The following is a 20242-nucleotide window of genomic DNA, read 5'->3' as shown; positions in this document are numbered from 1 at the left end:
GCTAGAATGTGTAGCTCATCTGTCAGATGACCAGGCTGATGGTCTCATCATTTTTTTGAATTTGGTTCTCTGTACATCAAATGACTAGCAGGAAACTATTAACTACCACTCAAGGGAGTAACTCAAGTAGTTTAACTGGCAGAGTTCCTGAGCTAGCAACAGTGAGATGCAGTTACTAGGAGATCTGAAGGGACTGAAGAAGCTGCTGGAACCTACAGAGAGTGCGCTGTTCCAATGGGGGCTGTGGCCTTGGGTGGTAGAACCAGCAGGAGGGGCACGGGGGAGTTCACTGTTGTCTGCACAGGTCAGCTGCTTGGGGCGTGCAGAGAGCAGGTAGGAAAGGGCACACTGGATCTGGAGGGCAGGTGAAGCTCTCTAGCAAAGCCATTAAAACTGGTCTGTCTCTGTTACCCTGCACCCAGGATCTGAGTAGACGTCACTGCCGCTGGTTTGTTGCTGTAGCAGACAAGGACCAAATCGTGATCTTCTGAATCATTAACAGAAGCAATGCAACACGCATGGTTCTTTCTAGTTTATTGTTTGGTAGAAAGACAGGCTCTTGGATGCCGTATAAACATCTCACAAAGTGCTTCTGGTCGATTACAGAAAGTCAAAGCCAATTTTCTTTGAGATGGGGCCCTTAAATCTGACATTCAGGTCACCGTAATAGAAACAGGAGCTATTGTACATAACATTCTGGAAGGCATCTCAACAAAGGCATTCTAGGACCTGTTTAAAACTGTAGCATCTAGAAAGATCTATCTTTCCTCCCAGTGCCTATGAATGGTGATAAAAGGAGAAAGGAAGTCTGCTACAGATGTTGACGGAGTCTGAGAAGGCTTTTTAATGACTTCAAAAACCAGTCTTCAATCATTTATCTCTAGAGACTCAGAGAAATGACCCCAAACCCCTTCCCTGTCTCCCCAGCTGGGTTTCTCCAGTCCACGTGCATGGCTTTCTGGGACCTAGGCACCAACTGCATTAACAGCCTCGCCCAGGCTCCTCATTAGGCTTCTTGAAAGGGCTTATCATGGAAGCAGCAGCTTTAATTTAGTTACTGCCAATCTTCAGCCCTTAGAATAAATATTTCTTGTTTAAAGAAAAAAAAAAAAAGAGGGAGGGGGGGCCATAGACCAGTCTGAGGAGTTCAATAAGGAAATAAGTACCTTTTATGAAAGGTACTTTTGAGCTCTCTGAGCTCACAACTTAAACTGAAGTAACTTTACTGAAGTGTCTCCACATAAAACAGCACCTGCTTCCTGGCAGCTGGCTGGATGGGATCTGTGTACACAGAGCGTCTGCTTAAAATGCCCTCAGTGCAAACAGCAGTCGTGGCAGAAGTATGGCTGCTCCTTACTCCCGATGTCAAATCCACATCCCTCCCGGCCTCACCCTGTGGAATTAGGAGTAGGAGAAACAGTAAAGGTCCTGCTGGACGGCCATGAGCAGCCCTGGGGCTCCCCGGAAACCCCCAAGCCGAGAAGAGAAGGCCACACTGGGGATGTCAGCCTTGGAGGTGGGGTGAGGGGAGGGTATGGTTCTGAGCAGGGAGGCATCGTGGAAGCTCCAGATTCTCGTGTAGCAGTCCTGGCCCACTAAGAAAGAGGGAAAACACGTGGCAGGTTAGGACACGCACGCAGTAGCCCTTGTGTAACGTGGGCGTGGCTTCTTAGGATTCTGAAGGGAACCCACTGGAGCCAGAACACAAACTCAAATGGAAATTATTTCTGCTGATAACATGTACTTCTTGAAAATCAAAGTCACAGGTCTCCCTGGTGTTCCAGAATCACAACCAGTCACAGGTGTTCCAAGGGACAAGATGCACTGGCTGGCTGTGACACCGTGGCTGGTCACCAGGCATCCTGGCTAACGGGTAGTCACTCTGCTTCCCTTGTGTCAAGGGCTGCTCAGGGGGGAGCCCAGCACCCCTGGTCTAGAGAACATGCAGCTGATTTCTGTGAAAAGAGTAACCAGGAAGATGTCTTCCCTTCAGTACATCCTGGGACACACTAGTGACAACTCTCACCAGAGCTGGTTCTGGTTTAATGGCTTAGTTTCTAAGACCAGGTGAGTCTTCGGGACTCATAGCTGTGAGGGATGTGGCACTAGCTGCAGCAGCCTAGATGCGCTCTTGGAGCTCATTAGAGGAAAAGGAAGGGCAGATCTCAGGGTCTCCCGGCCTGGCTTGCCGAGGACTGCACGAGGCCACCACCCACATCTGCCACGCAGTGGGCTCCTCGCTTTCCTGTTCCCCAGAGCACAGCGGCTCTCCTGAGATGGAAACTAGGCTTAACCAGGAAGCTAACTGCTGCTGGGGGTGGAGAGTAGTAAACAGCCTGAGGAAGTTCTCAGAGATGCTTCTCTGGCACAAAAAAAGATTTCACAGAGAACAAGTACATTCTGTAGGCACATCTGCAAATCTGAGGACATGTCAAGACCAAGAACATATTCTTGAATGTCAAGGGCTTACTATTTCATGTGTCAAACTACTGAACTTTCATGCTATCAGAATATTCTGTCGCCCTAGAAATAGCAAAATCTGTGAGGCTACAGTTTTGTAGCCCTTTTCAAGGGAGATTAGTGGCTCAACACCTCTGCTCCTGTTCTGCAGATACGGATCCCCAAGAACCAGTTCCTTCACAGTGACCTTAATTTCTTTTCGCAGCATCCTTGGCTGGAAAGTGAGCACAAAGAATAGGGAGGCCAAGCTTTTAAACAGGGTTGGGTGAAGGTCACACTGAATTCTGACCAGGTGAACACCCAGGTCTCTGTTTTATTGCACGTAACTTGCCTGTTACTGAGGTGATGTTCTCCCACTAACGTGAGGGCACAGGGCTGTCCCAGCTGGTGGCTGCTTAACTGAGGTTTACCAGTAGGACCGTCCTACTCTGCGTGCCACCTCGTGTCTCCTACCAATAAGTCCCACGTACGAGGTTCTGATCTGGAGTAATTTCTCCCTCTGTCATTTTATTTGATGGGACAGAAAGATCTCCCCTTCCCCAGGTACCTGCTACCACAATGCCTTCATCCTCGTGCACGTGCAGGGGCAGGTAGGCATACTCGTTCACATGACCTTCATACTGCCTTATACACTTAGTGGTCCTCAGGTCCCACAGCTTGATCTGTGGAAAGCACAAGGGGCCGTTAGGGTCCAGCAGGTACGCTAGTAAACCCAGGCAGGACAAGGTGGTCTCCAAACACCTCTTAGGGTTAGGAAAATCTAAAATTTCAAAAGCAGCAAAACCAGTTTCAGGTCAGTCTAGACCAGGCTGGGCTCCCAGGTGGAGAAAACGACTTGCCTGGTGTCCTACTGCCCTTCCCCTGCTATTGTCTGGCACAGGGGTCTCTCTTAGAAGAATTTAAAGTAATCTCTACACCTAACATAGGGCTCAAACATATGATTCCGAGATTAAGAGTCACACGCTCATCTGAATAAGCGAGCCAGGCGCCCCAACACAAGGGTCTTTTGTGAAGAGCCCATCACCTGCCAGAGTTCTAGGCCAGTGGCGCCAGTGGCCTGAGTCATCAGTGCTACCCCTACCGTTCCCGCCATGTCAGATGCCATCAGGTTTTGCTCTTCTTGGAGGATCTGCACAGAGGTCACTGCTGAGTCATGGAAAAGGCGGGTGGCCTTCCAGCCCTTGCCCTGATTTCGACAACGCAGATCTATGGCAAAGATCTCCCCAGAACGACAGCCGTTAAATAGCAAAGGAGCCTATGGAAAGAGAGAGAGAACGGTTGTTGGTACCATCTCCTCTAAGGCTGGGAAGGGTGTTCCCTCCAGAACACAACTCCTGCCTCGCCTCCCCTCTCCCAGTCCCTGGGTTAGCGGTGGGGGTGATGGCATGGTCAGGACTTGAGCCTCAGTGTGGCTGGAATGGTTTCTTAGGAAAGGATAAAAGAACGGGACCCCAGGGGTCTTCCAGTGTCACCCCCACTGGCTGCATTGGCCCCTTAGGCCTCATTCTGTGAAGCCCAAGTGATGGTGCCTTATCTCCAACAAGATCTTTGGTGAGAAACGAGAGGGAGGAGTATGGAGTAGGAGAGATCAGAGGCCAGGAGAGCAGATGGCTGAAGAACCCTGAGTAAAACACACTGGGCTTACTGCTGAAAGGAGATCGGCTCACTCTCTCCTCCACACTTAAAGAAAGATGGCCTTTCAATGAGCAAGTCTCTGAAATGCAGTATTATCTAGCAGTATGATTTTTTAACTTTCTCAAATACGTAATTTGAAAACTGTGTATGGACCTAGTAAGTGTCATGAATTGGGACTTAATTTATACATTAAAAAAAAAATAATTACTTGTCCTGCTGGCTAATCCAAGTACTCCAGAACTGCTAACGGCTTATTTAAACAGGAAGTTGTTGAAAGTCAGGTTAGCCAGGCCTTTCTCAATCAGCCAGCTTTCATCCAGTGCAGATAAAAATCACCAAGTAACCCACTAAACCTTTCTGATGCCCTCCTTTTTTCCCCTGAAAAAGAGAGACGACCAGATGCCACACACAGGAATCCGTTTGCAGTCCAGCAAAATTTCCACCCTTGGGACACTTTACATCGTTCCCCTCCCCCAGTCCAACCAACCATGAGAGCAAACTGCTGGGCCAAGACATCACTGCTCGTCCCAAAGGACTGCCGGTGTCCTGTCACCACATTGGTCACGAGGACCCGCCGAGACAAGCCTGAGAGACAGAAGGGGCAGAGGGACAAGCATCACTCACAGTCTGGACAGGGAGTTTGGAGCCTGTGAAAGTTTCCTCTGGGGACGTGTGGGGGCAGCCACGGCTCACCTGTGCTGAAGCAGTTATTTGCCTGAATGTTGAGAGACCATGCACAGGACCAGGCCCCGGGGATCCGGAAACTGCAGAGCATGCCGGGCCGGTCTCCTGCGGATGGCAACAGTGATGGTGAAAGGTGGCTGCTCTCGGGGGTGGGGGCTTCCCTCCATGCTGCCTGGTCAGTGACCACCTGATCTGGGGAACCTCCAGGAATGGCTGCTCAGAGATCTGTCTATACGTTGGCCCCATTTTGGCCTTTATGGTGACAAAAAAGAGACACTCAGCTGGGGTACCTGGCTCAAAAGGAGTTATTCTGGGAACAAGCATGTGACTCTTTCCTGCTTTCCCAGGAGGAGTATCAGATCCACTAACTGCCGTCAGGGAGACGGCGTGGTTCTTTGTAAGGGTTTCAATCCCACATCACACTATCTGATGTGTGATCCCAAGCAAAACGTTTTTTTGTTTTTTGAAAGATTTTATTTGTCAGAAAGAGAGAGAGAGCGCGCGCACGAGCAGGCAGAGTGACAGGCAGAGGCAGAGAGAGAAGCAGGCTCCTCAGTGAGCAAGGAGCCCAATGTGGGACTTGATCCCAAAACCCTGGGATCATGACCTGAGCCAAAGGCAGCAGCTTAATCGACTGAGCCACCCAGGTGTCCCCAAAACATTTTTTAAATAAGCCTTTTAATTCCTAATACATAAAGGGCACACACCCCAAAGAGAGTGCCACGAGTGATCACAAAGGGGATGTAGCCACGTGCCCACCACTCAGATTAAGAAGCAAAACACTGCAGTAGCCCGATACCCTCCCAATTACGACCTCCCCACTCTTTCCGAGAGGGAGCCACTACCCTGGTCAGTTTGTAAGGCAGGTTCTGAACCTCTCTTTGCCTCAGCTTCCTCATCTGTGGAAATGGTGGTAACACACACTCCCGCCACATGGGCCTGCTGCACGAGGACAAGTCAGGCACCAGGCTGAGTGGGCGCCCCCCACCCTGTAACCCGAAGGGGCGGGGGTTCTCTTCACAGAAGGTAAGCAACCTGTTCACGCTGGTAAGGGGCAGAGCCGGGGTTCATGCCAGAGGCTTGACCCTTGTCTGATGGATCCTAAGTCTCTGAAAGACTGAGAACTTAATGCCCCGAACACGCTACCAGGAAGAAGCCCGACTGCTTCAGGCGCACAGACAGGAAGCACAGCCACAGCGGGCGCCAGGCTGCGGGATCTGTATGGGTGGCCCAAAGAAATATTTTCATCTCTTGTACTCCTAACTGTTCTGGCTGCTGAAATGACCCCAAAGGAGGAGTATGTAAGGACATACATCACTTCTAGTACCAGTCCTGGGTCAGGTTTCGGGAACTCTCCCGCAAGTGCTTCTGCAGGCTGATACGGGCTTACGCAGCCTGTGGCTCCCACCCCTCCTGTCCGAGCCCTCGCCACGGAGTTTACACCGTTGTGGGCTGCAGCTCCTGGAGGCACGCACTGAGACCTCCCTCGGAGCGCCTCCTCCTCCGAAGGGAAAGGACCTGGTACCTGGGTGACTACTGACGAACAGGGACGCTGGGAGCAGGGTGGCACAGCCTGGAGTCTCTGCGATGCCCATGAGGCAGAGCCTGGAGAAGCTGTTAAGGACAGTCAAGTACGAGGGTCTCTTCCGGGAAGAGAATGGGCAGTAGTACCCTTCCAGAAACTACCACCACGAGCCACATTTAACAAGTTTACATATTCCATATTTAGTTCCAGATTTTCTAGAAGGAAAAAAATGTCACGAACACAGCTGAAGGCCTCTCTGACCTCTCCCCAGTCCAAGTCTTCCCTTCCCCCACCCAAAATCACACTCCAAAACTGGTCAGAGTTCTGGGCTGCGCTCTGTTCTTTCCACAGAGCGTCTCCTACCACTGTTGCGCCTCCACGCTCTTCTAGACTGATCTGGCTTGATTTTGCAGCTCCAATCTCTTCACTTTCACGGTGGGGCATGCCTTTGTATGAACGTACAACTCCTCTGTCTTGTCTCCTGCTGATGGGCACTTAGGTTGTTTCAGGGTTTTTTTGCTCTGCTGCTGGAAGGAGCATCCCCTTCCGTTCTCCTATCTTATACTCCATGTGTGGGAGGCTGCTCGAAGGCAGATTTTTTTTTTTTTTTTTTTTTAGACGTTGTTTCTTTGACATGGGGCCAGCGAGAGAAGGAACACAAGCAGAGGGAGTGGGAGAGGGAGAAGCAGGCTTCCTGGAGAGCAAGGAGCCTGACTTGGGGCTTGATCCCAGGACCCTGGGATCGTGACCTGAGCTGAAGGCAGACATTTAATGGCTGAGCCACCCAGGCGAACCTAAGGCAGTGTTTTCTTAAACCCACGGTACGAGTTTAATTTTGCTACCACGCACTACATACACACAAAGAACTGCAACAAAAGTTTCATGAAACACTTGCTCTTGCTAAATAGGAGACTCGTCATTTTCTAGGCTACTTCATTAAAAAAAATGCCGTCACAAATGGACGTAACGGCCCACGGATGGTGGTCATGCCGTGCAGTCCAGAAACAGCCTGATCTGTGCTCACCTGAATGCGTATGAACCGACATGTTCCCATTCTAGCTTCAGTCTCCCGCCTGCAGCTGGGTGTGCTGCCGCATCAGACCACAGTCACTTGCGTTTCCTTTCTCCGAACCACCTCTGTCTGTGCCTTGTCTGCGCGTCTCCGGAGCGGCCTTCCCACTGATCTGCTTCCGCTCCCTTCACAGCCGAGCGTCTCTCAGAGGAGTCTGTTTCTCCCACTCCCTTCCCTCTTCTTACTCTTCAGCCCACCGAAACCCACTCATCTCCCAGGCAAGTCTCCCCAAGGTCTCCAGTGGACTCCGTTTTTCACACCGAGCGACACTTTCCAGTCTTGCCTGTGGCCACGCGGCACTGTTTCCAACGACACGCTGGGTGGTGACCTCCAGACCACCCTCTGGGAGGCTGCCCTCAGACCTTCTGTCACCTCCATGGCCTGGCCTAGATCCTGAGCCTCTTCCACTTGTGCTTCTCCTCCACCCCTGCTCACCCACCACACCCTCTCCCCTGCCCGCAGTCTTGCAGCAATCCCCCCCAACCCCCCGAATCTGAGGTCTCACCCTTGCCAGCCTCTCCTAAAATATGCCTCCAGGGCCACCGTCCTCCAGAACATCCTAGCACCAGGGGCCCCACCTCGCCAGAGACCTCATGGACACTAGACCCCTTACCACTGCCCCAGGTGCCAGGTTCTCTCCTGCCTCTTCCTTCCACTGGGAGCTCCGTCCCCTCCTTCCTGTGCGGGAGTCACCTCCAGGAAGGCCACCCGATCCCTCCATCCTGCTAGCATCCCACCGCCCCGCCGACGTCACTGCGGAGACTGAGCGCCTGTGGCCCGCCCCTGCCCTTTCCAGCACTCGCACAGGGATGCATCCACTCAGTGGACTTTGTCAAATGAACACACGCACCCTTCACTGAGAACTGTCAGCATCTGCAAAGCCATCAGGCAATGTGTCTGTCGTCTGAACTGTGACGCGTGCATATCACGCTGCCTCGGGCGGCAGGCCCCGTGTTACGTATCTCTAGTCAGAGAGATGCCGAAGCTGAAAACGATAACCCCGCAGCTGGGCAGCCTGAGGCCTTCCTGAAGAAACCGCTTTTGCTTCTGGCTTTAGAGGGCGAGCATGTGGGGAGGGAGTCCCTACCTAGATGCACTTTTAGTTACTAGGATGAAGTTTACTCTTAAACTTCATGTGGTACTCATGATCCGGTCCTTTTGGAGGCCGCAGGTGTCCAAGAGCCCAGAGAGGGCAGTCTTAGTCTAACTGCTCCCCATTCTTGGGGGAGAAATGGAGAGGACCAGGCTCAACAACGTGCCATTTTGGTAAAGGGAGAAAGTTCCATGGCCTTCAGTGGAAGCAGCAGGTACAAAGAAAAGATTACCTGAAGTGACCACCAGAGGGCAAGCGGCTAACGAAGCTACCACAGACCATGCTCTTTAAACTCAATTATACGGGTTTTCAATCTCTCCTTAGTGTAAGGAGAGAAACCTGGGAAAACGTCATCCTGCTTTAAGATCAGAAATGAGAGCGAGGTGGTTGTTTTCTCTCCTTTAAGATCTGGTCTCTTCTGTCATCTGGTAAGAGCATCAGTGACACAGGTGGTCCTATCCCCCACAGAAGCCTACCAAATGAAAGCCACATAAAGTTTTCAATTTACAGAACACACAGTTTTGTGTTGATCTTACGTAAAATTTATAACCAGATCTTTTAAAAATAGAATGTCGTGGAACAAATTAAAATAACCCCAAAAGGTTCCGATTCAGCAGGAGGACCAAGATGTGCCAAGCACTGTGCTAAGTGAATTCACCGATGTTAACTGATGTTAGCCCCGTGACAACTCCTGAAGTACGTGTTAGGTACAGCGAGTGGTCAGAGTTTTAAGGACTCACTGGTTATAAAATTGAACAACGGACAAGACTCACGAACGTGTGGCTTTGGCTCAAACCGCACTACTCCCAGAAGCACGGGACAGACAGCTGTTCTGTCCACCGTCAACAGCCCCCAGGGACACCAGAGGAAGGGTCTAGCCAGCCTGTTACTGTGCTCCTGTGCTCTTAGTAAAAGAGCCCTGACTGTTCCCTGAGAGGGCAGACTAGAGCGAAGAGTGCTCTAAAGGCGGCTGTCTCTGGAGGCAGCTGGGGGGCTCAGTCGGTTAAGTGTCTCCCTTCAGCTCAGGTTGTGATCCTGGGGTCCTGGGATCAAGCCCTGCACTGGGCATCCTGCTCAGCTAGAAGTCGCTTCTCCTTCTGCCTCTGTCTCCCCATCCCCCGCTCATGACCCCCCCCAAATAAATACATAAAATAATAAAAAAAAAAAAAAAGAAAGAAGGTGGTCTCTAGTAGGGACCCTAGGCACTGAGCTCACACACTTCTGTCCAATGCCGAAGGATTCTCCTTTCCCCTTTACTGATGCCCGCCCTCGCCCTCACCCAACAAGAGGCCCGGCCCACCCTCAAACCGCTATGGCTCTGAGCTCGTCCTCCTTCACCTCAGGAGCATGTGGGGTTCCTGCCCAAGGCAGTGTCTGGCACACGGTGACATCGGTGTCACCCTGGGAACTCTGCTACTTCTCTGTGCTCCACGGCAAGCCTTGTTCTCTACCGAGCTGCACTATTCTTTCCTAACGGGTGAGATTTGCATACAAAACGGAGTAGACCTCTGGCCACGATGACGCCACCTCACACACCCCACAGACGCCCGGCTCTACACCGCGGCATGGCCTGCCCACCAAGCCTCTTCGTCTGCCAAAAGATACAGAATGTGGGAATCCAGGTGATTCAGCGAGGCCCAGCACACAGAGTTCACCTGGGGAGGAAGCACACAGCAAGGCTGGTCTGACTGCCAACTCGTGGAGACAGACAGATGCTTTCCTACTGAGTAACTACTGCGGATACTGACCCGGGACTGCTTTCTTCAGGTCTTCTTTTAAGGGGGCTGGAACAGTCACCAGGACAGGCAAGTCCCCTGCTCCACCATGTAGGGCCTTGAGGGCAACAGGGAGGAAGTTACCCCCAGACTTTGGTCCTTTATCATCAGCATGGACCTTGCAGTGAGACCTGTGGCATACCTTGTGGTCTGGGGACGGAGTCCCTGCGATAGGAGGGGACCAACCTAACCGAGAGGCGAATTGCATCTTCCCTTCCCCCAGAGACCAGGTTTGACCTGTGTCCATGTTGTGGCTCAGGTCCCAAATGGACAGAATGTCATCGCTTCTTACACATGCACTCATCACCCCAGTGGAATTTAAAGGTTGCTCCCTCAATGGCAAGCTATGCTGTATTGTATTTATGTAATCTCTTTTTATTTCTGTAACCTCTGTGTAGGCCACAGGCTAGCTGAGTGACGGATGCACGCAGGACTGTCCACTCAGGCCCCCTCTGCCCGCAGCCCAGGAACTCTGTGCTGGGCAAGGGCTCCTTTAGGTTACTGCGATCCTCCCAGAGGGAAGGTCTGTACCACCAGTTAAAGAAGCCTTTCCGAGCCTAAAGAAGTTTCACACCTTCTCCCAAGTACTGACAGTTACTTCTCTTCCAAGAAAAGAAACTCCTGAGGCTCCTTTCTTCCCCTATGGGTTCTCAAGATAGTGGACTCTCTTTTCCCTTGGGAAAATAGGTACTCAAGCCCCACCTTCTTCATAAAGTTCTCTCCTCTTCTCTGAATTGGGCCGACTAAAGCAGGGCCCTTAGATCCAAAGTGCAAATGGAGCTGCAAGGCTAATTGATGGGAAAGGCCACGTACCTTCCGGTTGGTGAAGTACAGGTTTTCGTGCATATGCACCTTGAGCGAGGGGGTCTTCAGACCTCGCAGGCTGATGATGCCATACTTGGAGCCTCCGACTTTGACATCATTCACTGTGAAGAGCCGGTCACTGTTGGTATCCGCCTGGAGGGGCAAAGAGACTATAGGTCACCTCCCTGGCTGAGCCCAGGCGAGCTGCCCAAGGCGATCTATCTGCCCCTCTTTCTAGGATCCCATGCTCTGTGCATTTGCACCTGGTGAGCGCTCCCACCCATGAGGGAGTGTGGAGCATGGGGGTAACCCACCTTGTCCCTACTCAGCCCAGCCGTCACCGGGCAAGGCGGACAGCTATGTGGTCTCACAGTCAGGAACACGGATAAGGGCAGTGAGGGGGTGGAGTCAGGGAGTCTGAGGTCCGTACAGCAGCTCCACTCAGAACTGCGTTTGGAAGAGTCCCAATGTCCACCCAGGTAAGCTGTTTAGATGGGCCACATGGTGACATGCAGCCATCGCAAAGGCCACACACAATGTGGAAAATGCTAGTTATACCCCTGTGAAGGGGGTGAAAGGGGAATACAAAACTGGATTCCTATTACACGGGCACTTTTCTCCCCACCCAGTAAAAGAAAAAAAAAAAAAAAAGAAAAAAGCAAGCCTACTGCACTGAAAAAAAAAAATTACAATAAAAAACACTACATTGGGATGTAAGTTTTTTTCCCATTTAAAAAATGTGGCTGGATGGGGCGCCTGGGTGGCTTAGTAGTTAAAGCCTCTGCCTTCGGCTCGGGTCATGATCTCAGGGTCCTGGGATCAAGCCCCACATCGGGCTCTCTGCTCAGCAGGGAGCCTGCTCCCCACCCACCTCTGCCTACTTGTGATATTTGTCTGTCAAATAAATAAAATAAAATCTTAAAAAAAAATGTGGTTGGGGCGCCTGGTGGCTTAGTTGTTAAGCGTCTGCCTTCACCTCAGGTCATGCATGATCCCAGAGTCCTGGGTTCAAGCCCCGCATCAGGCTCCCTGCTCAGCGGGAAGCCTGCTTCTCCCTCTCCCACTCCCCCTGCTTGTGCTCCCTCCCTCGCTGTGTCTCTCTCTGCCAAATAAATAAATACAATTAAAAAAAAATGTGGTTAATAATTACTTCAAAACAAAAACCTTGTATGTTTTTATATATATACGTGTTTTGTTATGTGTTTTATATATATTTATATATATTTGTGTTTTACATATATTTATAAATATACACACATAACATGGGTTTGGATGCTAGTGAAAATGTATTCACTTTGTAAGTTTACTCAGAAACCACATTTCCTGAAGAATCATTACAGTGACTAGAATCAGAATGGAAGAACTGATCTCTGGGTGGCAAAGCACCCTTCCCAAAATTCTAGTCCACACAGCTAGCTAACCATCTCTAACTCCGGGTGACTGGGGAGATCTCCATGTCCGTGGGAGGTCGTTGTGAGATGGAGCACGAGGACTGGGGACTGGGGCCATACTAAGCAGCATGTGCATACCCACCCAGTTTTACCGAGGAGACCCAGGGAAGCGGCTCCCGAGTATGTACCACAAGCAAGTATTCTACTGATTCAGGTCAAATCGTACCCCCAGGCCCTTGGGGGCGTAAAGCCACAGGAGAGAATGGGAGTCCTAGAATACCCCGGATGTATTCTCCTGTTGACGCCTTCTGGGGTAAGACCTCAAGGGTCAGCTCTGTGGCTTTAGAATCCAGTCCTGTCCAGCAGGCTGAGGCTCTCCATTTTTCCATCCTTCCTTCATTCTCCTCAGCCCTCCCCCGGCTTCCAGGAAGGACAGGGCTTGCTGACAGGCCATGATCTCCTGTAGCCTCAAGCTTCTAGTCTAAGTCCGGGGACCCCGGGGTCCTCTGCTGACATTTCTCTGAATGCTGGATTCAAGCAGTTGGCTCTGGCTTTATTTAGCCTTGGCTAGATTAGCCCCAGTCTAACCTGGAGCAGAGAAGACTCTGCTCCGTGTAAATGACGTGATAAAGGTGTGTCGGACGCGCAGACCCAGCGGTGCCACCCAGGTAGGAGTCAGCGAGCAAGGGAGCGGCGCACGGCTGCTACCGAAGGATGCTGGAGCTTCAGGTGTGGCCGGATGGCGCCCCAGTACAGGAAGGATTAGAAGCCCCTGGCCCACTGCATACCCTTCCGTCTGTACCCAACACACCCAAGGGAAAACTACTCTGTGATCGTTCTAGATGTGTGCTGGGCCCCGGCTGTCAGACCGAATGACAGAGCTGGAGTCAGGGCGAGCCTGGTCAGCACGGCTGGCCCTGCTGGCTCAGCATCTGCCAGCGGGCACATGTTAGAACAGTGACGCCAAGGGGACGGCCCCTGCTCTCCCGTGGCACAGGCCGTCTCGCAACTAGGCCTCATGAAAGCCAAGGTTAAGCCACGCAGGGTCAGGGGATAAAAGCTGTACCCCTGGCACCCACAGGGAGCTCCCTCCCACTCACCAGTATGAGGTTAAATCGGTCGCTTGCCAAAGCAGAGGGATCCGAGCTCTGAATCTGGACCTTTTTCCTCTGCATGCAGCTCACTCGCAGCTCATGAGCTAAACTGCAGAGGGAAAGAGGGGAGGGGAGGGCATGGCCATTGGACCCAGACACCCGTAAAGCCGACTCAGAGGCTCTGTCCTGGCCCTCACCCTGGAGACCTCCCCGCACCCTGCCCCAGTCAGCCGTCTCTCCTCCCAAGTAACTGTCAGTCACGGAGCTGAGCAGGATCCCAAATCATCTCAGTTACAGAACTCGGAGGAAAACTAAGGCCAAGAAATGGGTGGCTCCTCCACAGGGTCAAAGAAAGAACTAGACTAGGGCGCCCAGCTCCCTCTCCACATCAAGGCCGTACCCCACTTGAGAACAAAGCAGGTTTTAAGGTGAAGAGAGATCTAACTAGACCTTAACTCTTTTCCTTCTCAGGAAGGAGATATGGGAGAGGCCTGCCCCATTTACCCTGGAGGGGCCGGCCTTCCCTGAAGGGGGCCCTGCTCCAAGAGAAGTGCTGTGCCCCTCTCTGATGTTCTGTTACTGGCCCATGCGCAGGAGGCAGTAGAACGCCCGGCTCAGGCACCGGATCAGATGGACCCCGTCCTCTCCAGTCTTACCTCGAGCCAGTTGTTCCACTCTGAGCCTCAGTCTCTTCTGAAAATGGGCAAGTACCAACCCAGCTCACAGGGTTTTAGTTAGAATATCAGACATCATAAGTATAGGAGGTTTAGTACGCATACATCCCTTTAATTGCTCTATTTTGGGTGACAACTCATGGGAAGGGGAGGAGGCAGAAATCTCATGGGAATGAAGTTCTAGGAGCTTCACTGCACTGAAAATGATTTCAAGTAACACAGAAGAAACGTCTTGAGAAATTTCTGCGGAGTTTCTCTGCCTAGATTCCTTCTCTCTCCTTGTTCTATAGGGAAAATGATTTTCTCAGGGCTGGTTTTGGCAGAAGGCAGGCTGTGCTCCTCCCAACCCCCACTTTGTCCCCAACTGTGAGGACTCCTCAGAGTGGTTACATGCTCTATCCCGATTGGCTTCTTGGACCATGGATATAGAAGAGGTAAAAAGCTTAACGAGGCTTTGTCTTACCGGCAGTAACTGGTGACATTGAGAAAACCCAGCTTGCTTTTCTGTAGCAATGACGATGCATTAAAGCCCATCCTGGCTATTTTCTGAAAAACAAAAAACAAAACAAAACAAAACAAGATTCAGTGAAGTTTTAGGTTATGGGATAATGGAGAGTGCTTTTAGTTTCGTAAGATCTAACGAAGAAGCTGGTGTACTAAGTTGGCAGAAATTTTATGTACAGAGATCTAACAGACTCCTCTCCTGGGCAAGAGGAAAAGTCCGTCACAAGAAAGCACATGTTGAGCTGGAAAGCTGGCCTGGTGCCCATGTGTAAGCTCTCCATCAATTTACCTTCAGAGCCAGGTGAGGACATGAGGCCACCCCGCTAGTGAGCACAATGGCCCTGCTCGCTCAGGTCTTCACCACGCTCTCCGTTCGACCTGGTGACCCTGGGGCTCCCATAAACCACGGAAAGGTCTTGGCATCTTAATCCCCAGAAGGGATGCAGGAAATCCTCGTATCCAAACCACACACCTGGGTTTTATATTAAGGATACACATTTACTGGAACTGTGTCATGCCACTTCCCGACTCCTCCGGGGAAGGGCAAGATGGGAGGCTCACTGACGGAGATAAGAAAGGGGCAGGGGGAGATTTCTTGCCTGTTCTCACTCTCTTCATCGGATTCTTATGGGGGGAGCTCGATGCCACAAAGTGCCCCATGCTAAGTGTTATAGGGGCATCTAATTAGCACCGCCCATCAGCAATGGAGGGACAGGGCGGCCAGTAGGAGTGTGGAGCCCACCTTTTTCTGTTTGTCTTCTTCCTCCAGCAGCTGCAGCCTTTTGCTTTCCATCTCCTTCTGCCGGATGCCCTCCTTTGTGAGGGGGTTGCAGTTGTTATGGCCAGGGAGCAAGCGGAAATAGCGTTTCTTTTCAGGGTCAAAGTAATACCCCGGCAGATCTTCAGTCAAAAGAGAGGAAATCCACTTCAACTTAGAATACGGCACGGACCCACCTATGAAGGAACCCAGGGGCCTGTCCACACCACCCCTCACAGATGTCTGTCCTGAGGGGCAGCAGGTAGGCGAACGTGGCCAGTCACCCTCCTGTGCCCATGCAGGGAGCCGTCTGCCTCACCTCTCTTCCTGCGCTCTTCCTGACACAGCCAGGATGTTTAGTTAGCGTTTCAGTGTGCTCCAGAATTTCCCCCGAGCCAGGAAAGGGCTGGGGACACCCATGGAGTGTACCCACACGCAAGCAAAGACACACAGGGCTAAGAAGGGCAGCCCAAGCAGACGTGACCAGATGATGGGGCAGGACAAGGTTTCATCCTTCCCCACAGGCAGGGCCACGGCAGGTCCACTGTCCAACAGACGCCCTCACCTGGCACGGAAGAACTCCCAGCTGCGCCAGATGAGGTCGATGGGGCCTCGTCATCGCCGACGTGGCCAGAATCCTGTGAGCTTTGCTGTGCCACTAAGTTGCCCCTGTTGACACACAGTCATAGTAACTCGCAGTGAAGGGCTTGAGTCGGTCATTCTCTGACTGGGGGGTCCTGCAGGAGTCAGTTCAGGTCCATGGCCCCCACTCCAGTCCTCTGACCCTTCTGATTACGTGGAGAGCCCTCACCTCTCCCTTCTCCTTAAAGGAGTTCACCGACTACAGATGCACAAAAGTTAGGACAAGCAAAGTTTTGGTTCCTCACCCTTAAGAGGATGTGTGTCACATTAAGTCCCCTTCCTTATCTCCTCACTTGAGCATTTTCTGAAGTCTTTTCGAAATTTCCAGATGAAAAGAGGAATAATCTTTGCTAATAAGAATATTACCAGCCGGGCTCATTTGTCAGTTCAACAGCAGCTACAAGGCCAGGTGCATTTTATTCTTTACTGGATTTAGTAGTACAAAGGGTTCAAATTTTACTTGGCCATATCACCTTACAGATGGAGAAACTGGGGTTCAGGGCACGGAGGTGATTTGCTCAGGTAATACTCGGATACAGTCATGGTTTAAGCACTTGATTTGCAAAGCTACAAGCAGTTTCTGTGGCAATTACAGGCTGAAGGATATAATGACAGAAAAATACTTAATTTTAGAATCCTGACAAAATCTGTTTTAGAATCAAGAACTTTCTCCCCATCCCCCAAAGGAGTACAAATTGAATATCCAGGCTGAAGGAATGAAAGAACTTTCTCTTTTGTCTGTAAATATTAACTATGCAGTTTCAGAGAAAATTATTTGTTCTCCCTTTTTTTTATGGCTCGGAGCTTTCTGAGGCAGCTCATGTGTGACCAGGCAGCAAGAGGAGGAAGGACTAAGTGCCACAACAAATGTCTACATTTCTAGTCCAAGGACGACTCTCCCTTCTTTCCACACAGAGCCTGGAAGGCAGCTGCCCAGCGTGTTTCCACATGACTCTGCCAAGGCTGAGTTGGGACTCTCTTCTTGCCCAGGCCACATTTTGCTACACGTTGTACTCTTGTGGGAAGGCCCAAAAAATATCCATGGTTCTCTTTACAAAACATACAAACACTGGGCACTGTCCTGATTGTTCTACAATATGGGTCAAACCTGCGACTCTGGCTTAGAACAGATTTTACCCCGCACCCAATGAGGCCCACCATGTGCGAAGGGGCTACTCAGAGCCAAGCAGCCCATCAGAGGCTTTCCATTCAGTATTGCAAACCTCATAAGTATTACGTCTCTTTTGTACAAGAGTGACTCAAAGTGACTAAGTAACTTGCCCAAATTCACATAGGAGAAGGCAGAGTGTGAAATCTGGACCTCCCGATTCCTTGGCCCTGGTTCTTTCCACAACATTTGGATGGTTTTTGCTACTGTTCAGGTTCATCTGTTCTAGAGAAGCATCTTGGTCTTTGTCACCATCTGACCCTGTAGCTAGAAATCTGTCCATTTTCGGAGGAGGTCTGAAGTGTGGAAAAGCTTTAAAATTGGCATGCGGGCCTCCTCTGGTGCAGAGACTTCTGCACTAAGGAGATACAATCTAGTCCCAGCACAGGACAACCCGCCCACACTGGGCGAGGACACCTCTTCACAGTTCAGGCCATAAGAACTTCTGGCCATAAGAACAGTAAGTTGAGAGTGGAAAATGTTTGCACTGGGGACTTCAACTCAGCATAGACTAGGATTTACTTTCTAAGCTGGTACTGGGTACGTGATGTTCACTGTACTATTCTGTATACCTTTTTGTGTTTACTAAACTCAATATTATATATATTTAGCCTTTCGAAGGATTAGGCTGAATTAATGAAATTAGGTCTCCAGAAAGGTATTTTCATTGGCTGGGAAAAAACGGAGAGAGAGAGAAAGTCTGCAAAGTAGAAAAACAGCTCTCCAGTCCTATCTGATACTGTCTGCTTCTAAGCCTCTGGCTAACGCTTTGGCCAGAGGTCGTTGCTCTGAAAAGAAGGAAAAGTGAGGTCCTATCTCCTCACTCCTCCAAGAGCGACAGGCAGGCTGACTTGCAGCAGTGGGCCCCCCCTCAGACCCTGCATTGCGGGGACAGCCCTGGTGACTCCCAAGCATCTGAGGCCACCACAGAGCTCAAGTGGCCCCAAAGCAGCAGCACTTGCCTCTCATCAGAACCCTGTTGTCTGAACCAAGGGTTCTGCTGTTGACTCCTTCTCCTACGTCTTCTATTCTGCCAGCTGTTTTTATGCATTTCTACTCCTAAAAGAGAAAAACAAGCAAGTCCGCATACAAACGTGTGGGTGTGCGCACGCGCGTGCATGTTTTCCTGTTTGCTTCTCGACAGCTCCTTCATGCTGGGAGCTAGGCAAGGCAATGGCCCAACCTGCCTTCTCAGCAGAGCCGCCACAGCAAGCCTCACCTGTAAGGGCTGCCTCCAGGCAGAGACAGTGAGAAGCACCAAGCTTCGGGAGCCGCTTCTCCAGCTGTGGTTCTTACCTCACAGCTGACACCTGGTCTGCCAATCTGCCGACCTCTGGTTCTTTTGGTCACTGTGTGAGGTGATGACAGGGTCTTGCAATAACTTTAGGTGGCAGTTGAGGCTGGCATGAGCACTCAGGTTATTCTTCTTTCTTTTCTTTACCAGATGACACCAGAGCATATAATTTTCCTTTCAGTCCACACACATCCCTATTCACAGAGAACAGTTGATAGTGAACACTTTCCCTACACAATTCCAGCACTGAGCAAGGAAAACTGTGAACACGGTTAAACAAGGGCCAGTGTGTAGGACTTCTCGACGTGCTTTATAAAGGTTTTAGCTTCCTGTATGCAAGCTGTCAAAGGGATGGATGTGTACATGCGTTTTTTTTTGTTTTTTTTTTTTTTTGAAGAAGGAATGAGGTAAAAACACTTCTTACTGATAGTGCCGTAATATTTCAGGAGGCTTTTTCAAGTCTTGTCTTGTGGAGCCTGAATCTGTCACTTAACCGCCAAGTTTCAACACTGGGGATCACATGAAGAGTTCTTAACAAGAGCAGACTGTGGTACCTGGCCCAGCTGCTGGGAGCTCCACGCCTTCCCAACACCTGATTTTCCCCCCAACTCAGGAGAGAGTTGAGGCCATTTTACTGAATGTGCTTTTATTTATTTTTTACTGAATATACTTTAAAACCACATTCAAATGCCGTAACAGAATCAGAAAAAAAAAAAATCTTTAGGGATGAATGAAACCAAAGAACAGATTAGAAAACTATTTGCTTTTATTTCCCAGCTTCTCCATCTGAGTGCGGAAGGCCTGCTGGCAGCAGAGCACGACGGGTCTGGACTGCGGGTCCGGTACTTACCCAAACATTCTGCGAATTCTGTAACGGAATCCTCAGTGTGCTTGCTTCGGTCAGTCGGCCTCCCCGCGGGGGCCGCTCCGCAGCCCGGACTGCTGGCTCCAGATGCTCCAGATGCTCCCCAGTCCTGCGCCAGAAGGAGCAAGCGCTGCTGAAGCAGAGCGTGTCGCCGCGCTCAGGGGGGAGCCACGATAAAGGTCTTATTTTCATCCTCTGCTGTTTTAAACTACTTTAATTATTCCTAGTCTGAGTCATTCCTGACAGCTGAGGCTGTTACCTCTGCCCTAACATCCCTTCCCACTTTCTTCCAGTCCTCCTTTCTTGCTAGCATAGCTCCCGGCCTCACAGAGAACAGAGAGGCTGCCAGGTATGAACACTCCCAGCTTCTCTCCCCTCCTTTCCACAAACATCTGCCTTTAATATTTCCAAGGGTCTTCCCTCTTGTCTTGGAGAAACAGGTGTCCTTGTCTTTTCCTGGCAAACCCATCCCACCTGGCCATTGCTTTCATTCTTTCTCAGACCCTGCAGACACTTGTTCCCGTATGTTTAGCCAATTTCCCCAGCCTTATCTCACCTTATGGACATGCTCAGGTTTTTCATTTGTATCTGCTCCAACCCTGACCCAAGAGGAGGAGGATATCCTGCGCACGTGGCCTGCGTGCACACATCCCACAGCTTGTTTCCCAGTCACTCCTCAACCAACTGCATCATGCCTTTTTGCTAAAAAGCTCGTGACCTATTTAACTAACGATCCCCCTGCCTGCCAAAGTCAGTGGTCTCTCTTTATTTAGCCCTTATTCCTAAATCATGTGATGCCACAAAG

The 20242-nt window shown here is 50.7% G+C and overlaps 1 protein-coding gene across 2 annotated transcripts; it reads right to left on the bottom strand.

Annotated features, from left to right (window-relative positions):
- Nucleotides 1–517: 517 nt before the first annotated feature.
- DCAF4 (DDB1 and CUL4 associated factor 4) lies at nucleotides 518–19487 on the bottom strand. Of its 2 annotated transcripts, XM_032837300.1 has the most exons (15): nucleotides 19423–19487; nucleotides 18575–18766; nucleotides 18241–18337; nucleotides 16034–16137; nucleotides 15454–15611; nucleotides 14671–14753; nucleotides 13540–13642; nucleotides 11058–11201; nucleotides 10075–10124; nucleotides 6305–6384; nucleotides 4789–4884; nucleotides 4583–4680; nucleotides 3542–3715; nucleotides 3008–3122; nucleotides 518–1595 (listed from the first exon to the last, which is right to left on the bottom strand). In XM_032837300.1, exons 3-15 carry the CDS (start codon nucleotides 18327–18329, stop codon nucleotides 1402–1404), a joined length of 1488 nt encoding a protein of 495 aa, XP_032693191.1. In that variant the 5' UTR covers nucleotides 18330–18337; nucleotides 18575–18766; nucleotides 19423–19487; the 3' UTR covers nucleotides 518–1401. The 2 variants fall into 2 exon arrangements, with proteins under 2 accessions (XP_032693191.1, XP_032693192.1); XM_032837301.1 differs by lacking the exons at nucleotides 13540–13642; nucleotides 14671–14753; nucleotides 15454–15611; ... (2 more) ...; nucleotides 18575–18766; nucleotides 19423–19487 and adding an exon at nucleotides 11363–11533.
- Between the last annotated feature and the right edge of the window lie 755 nt (nucleotides 19488–20242).

The sequence above is a fragment of the Lontra canadensis genome, unplaced genomic scaffold, assembly GCF_010015895.1.
Source record: "Lontra canadensis isolate GAN:19392208 unplaced genomic scaffold, GSC_riverotter_1.0 scaffold98, whole genome shotgun sequence".
NCBI classification, from domain to species: Eukaryota; Metazoa; Chordata; class Mammalia; order Carnivora; family Mustelidae; genus Lontra; species Lontra canadensis.
Note: the sequence above shows the minus strand (reverse complement) of the source record. Positions and strands in the feature narration are given on the sequence as shown.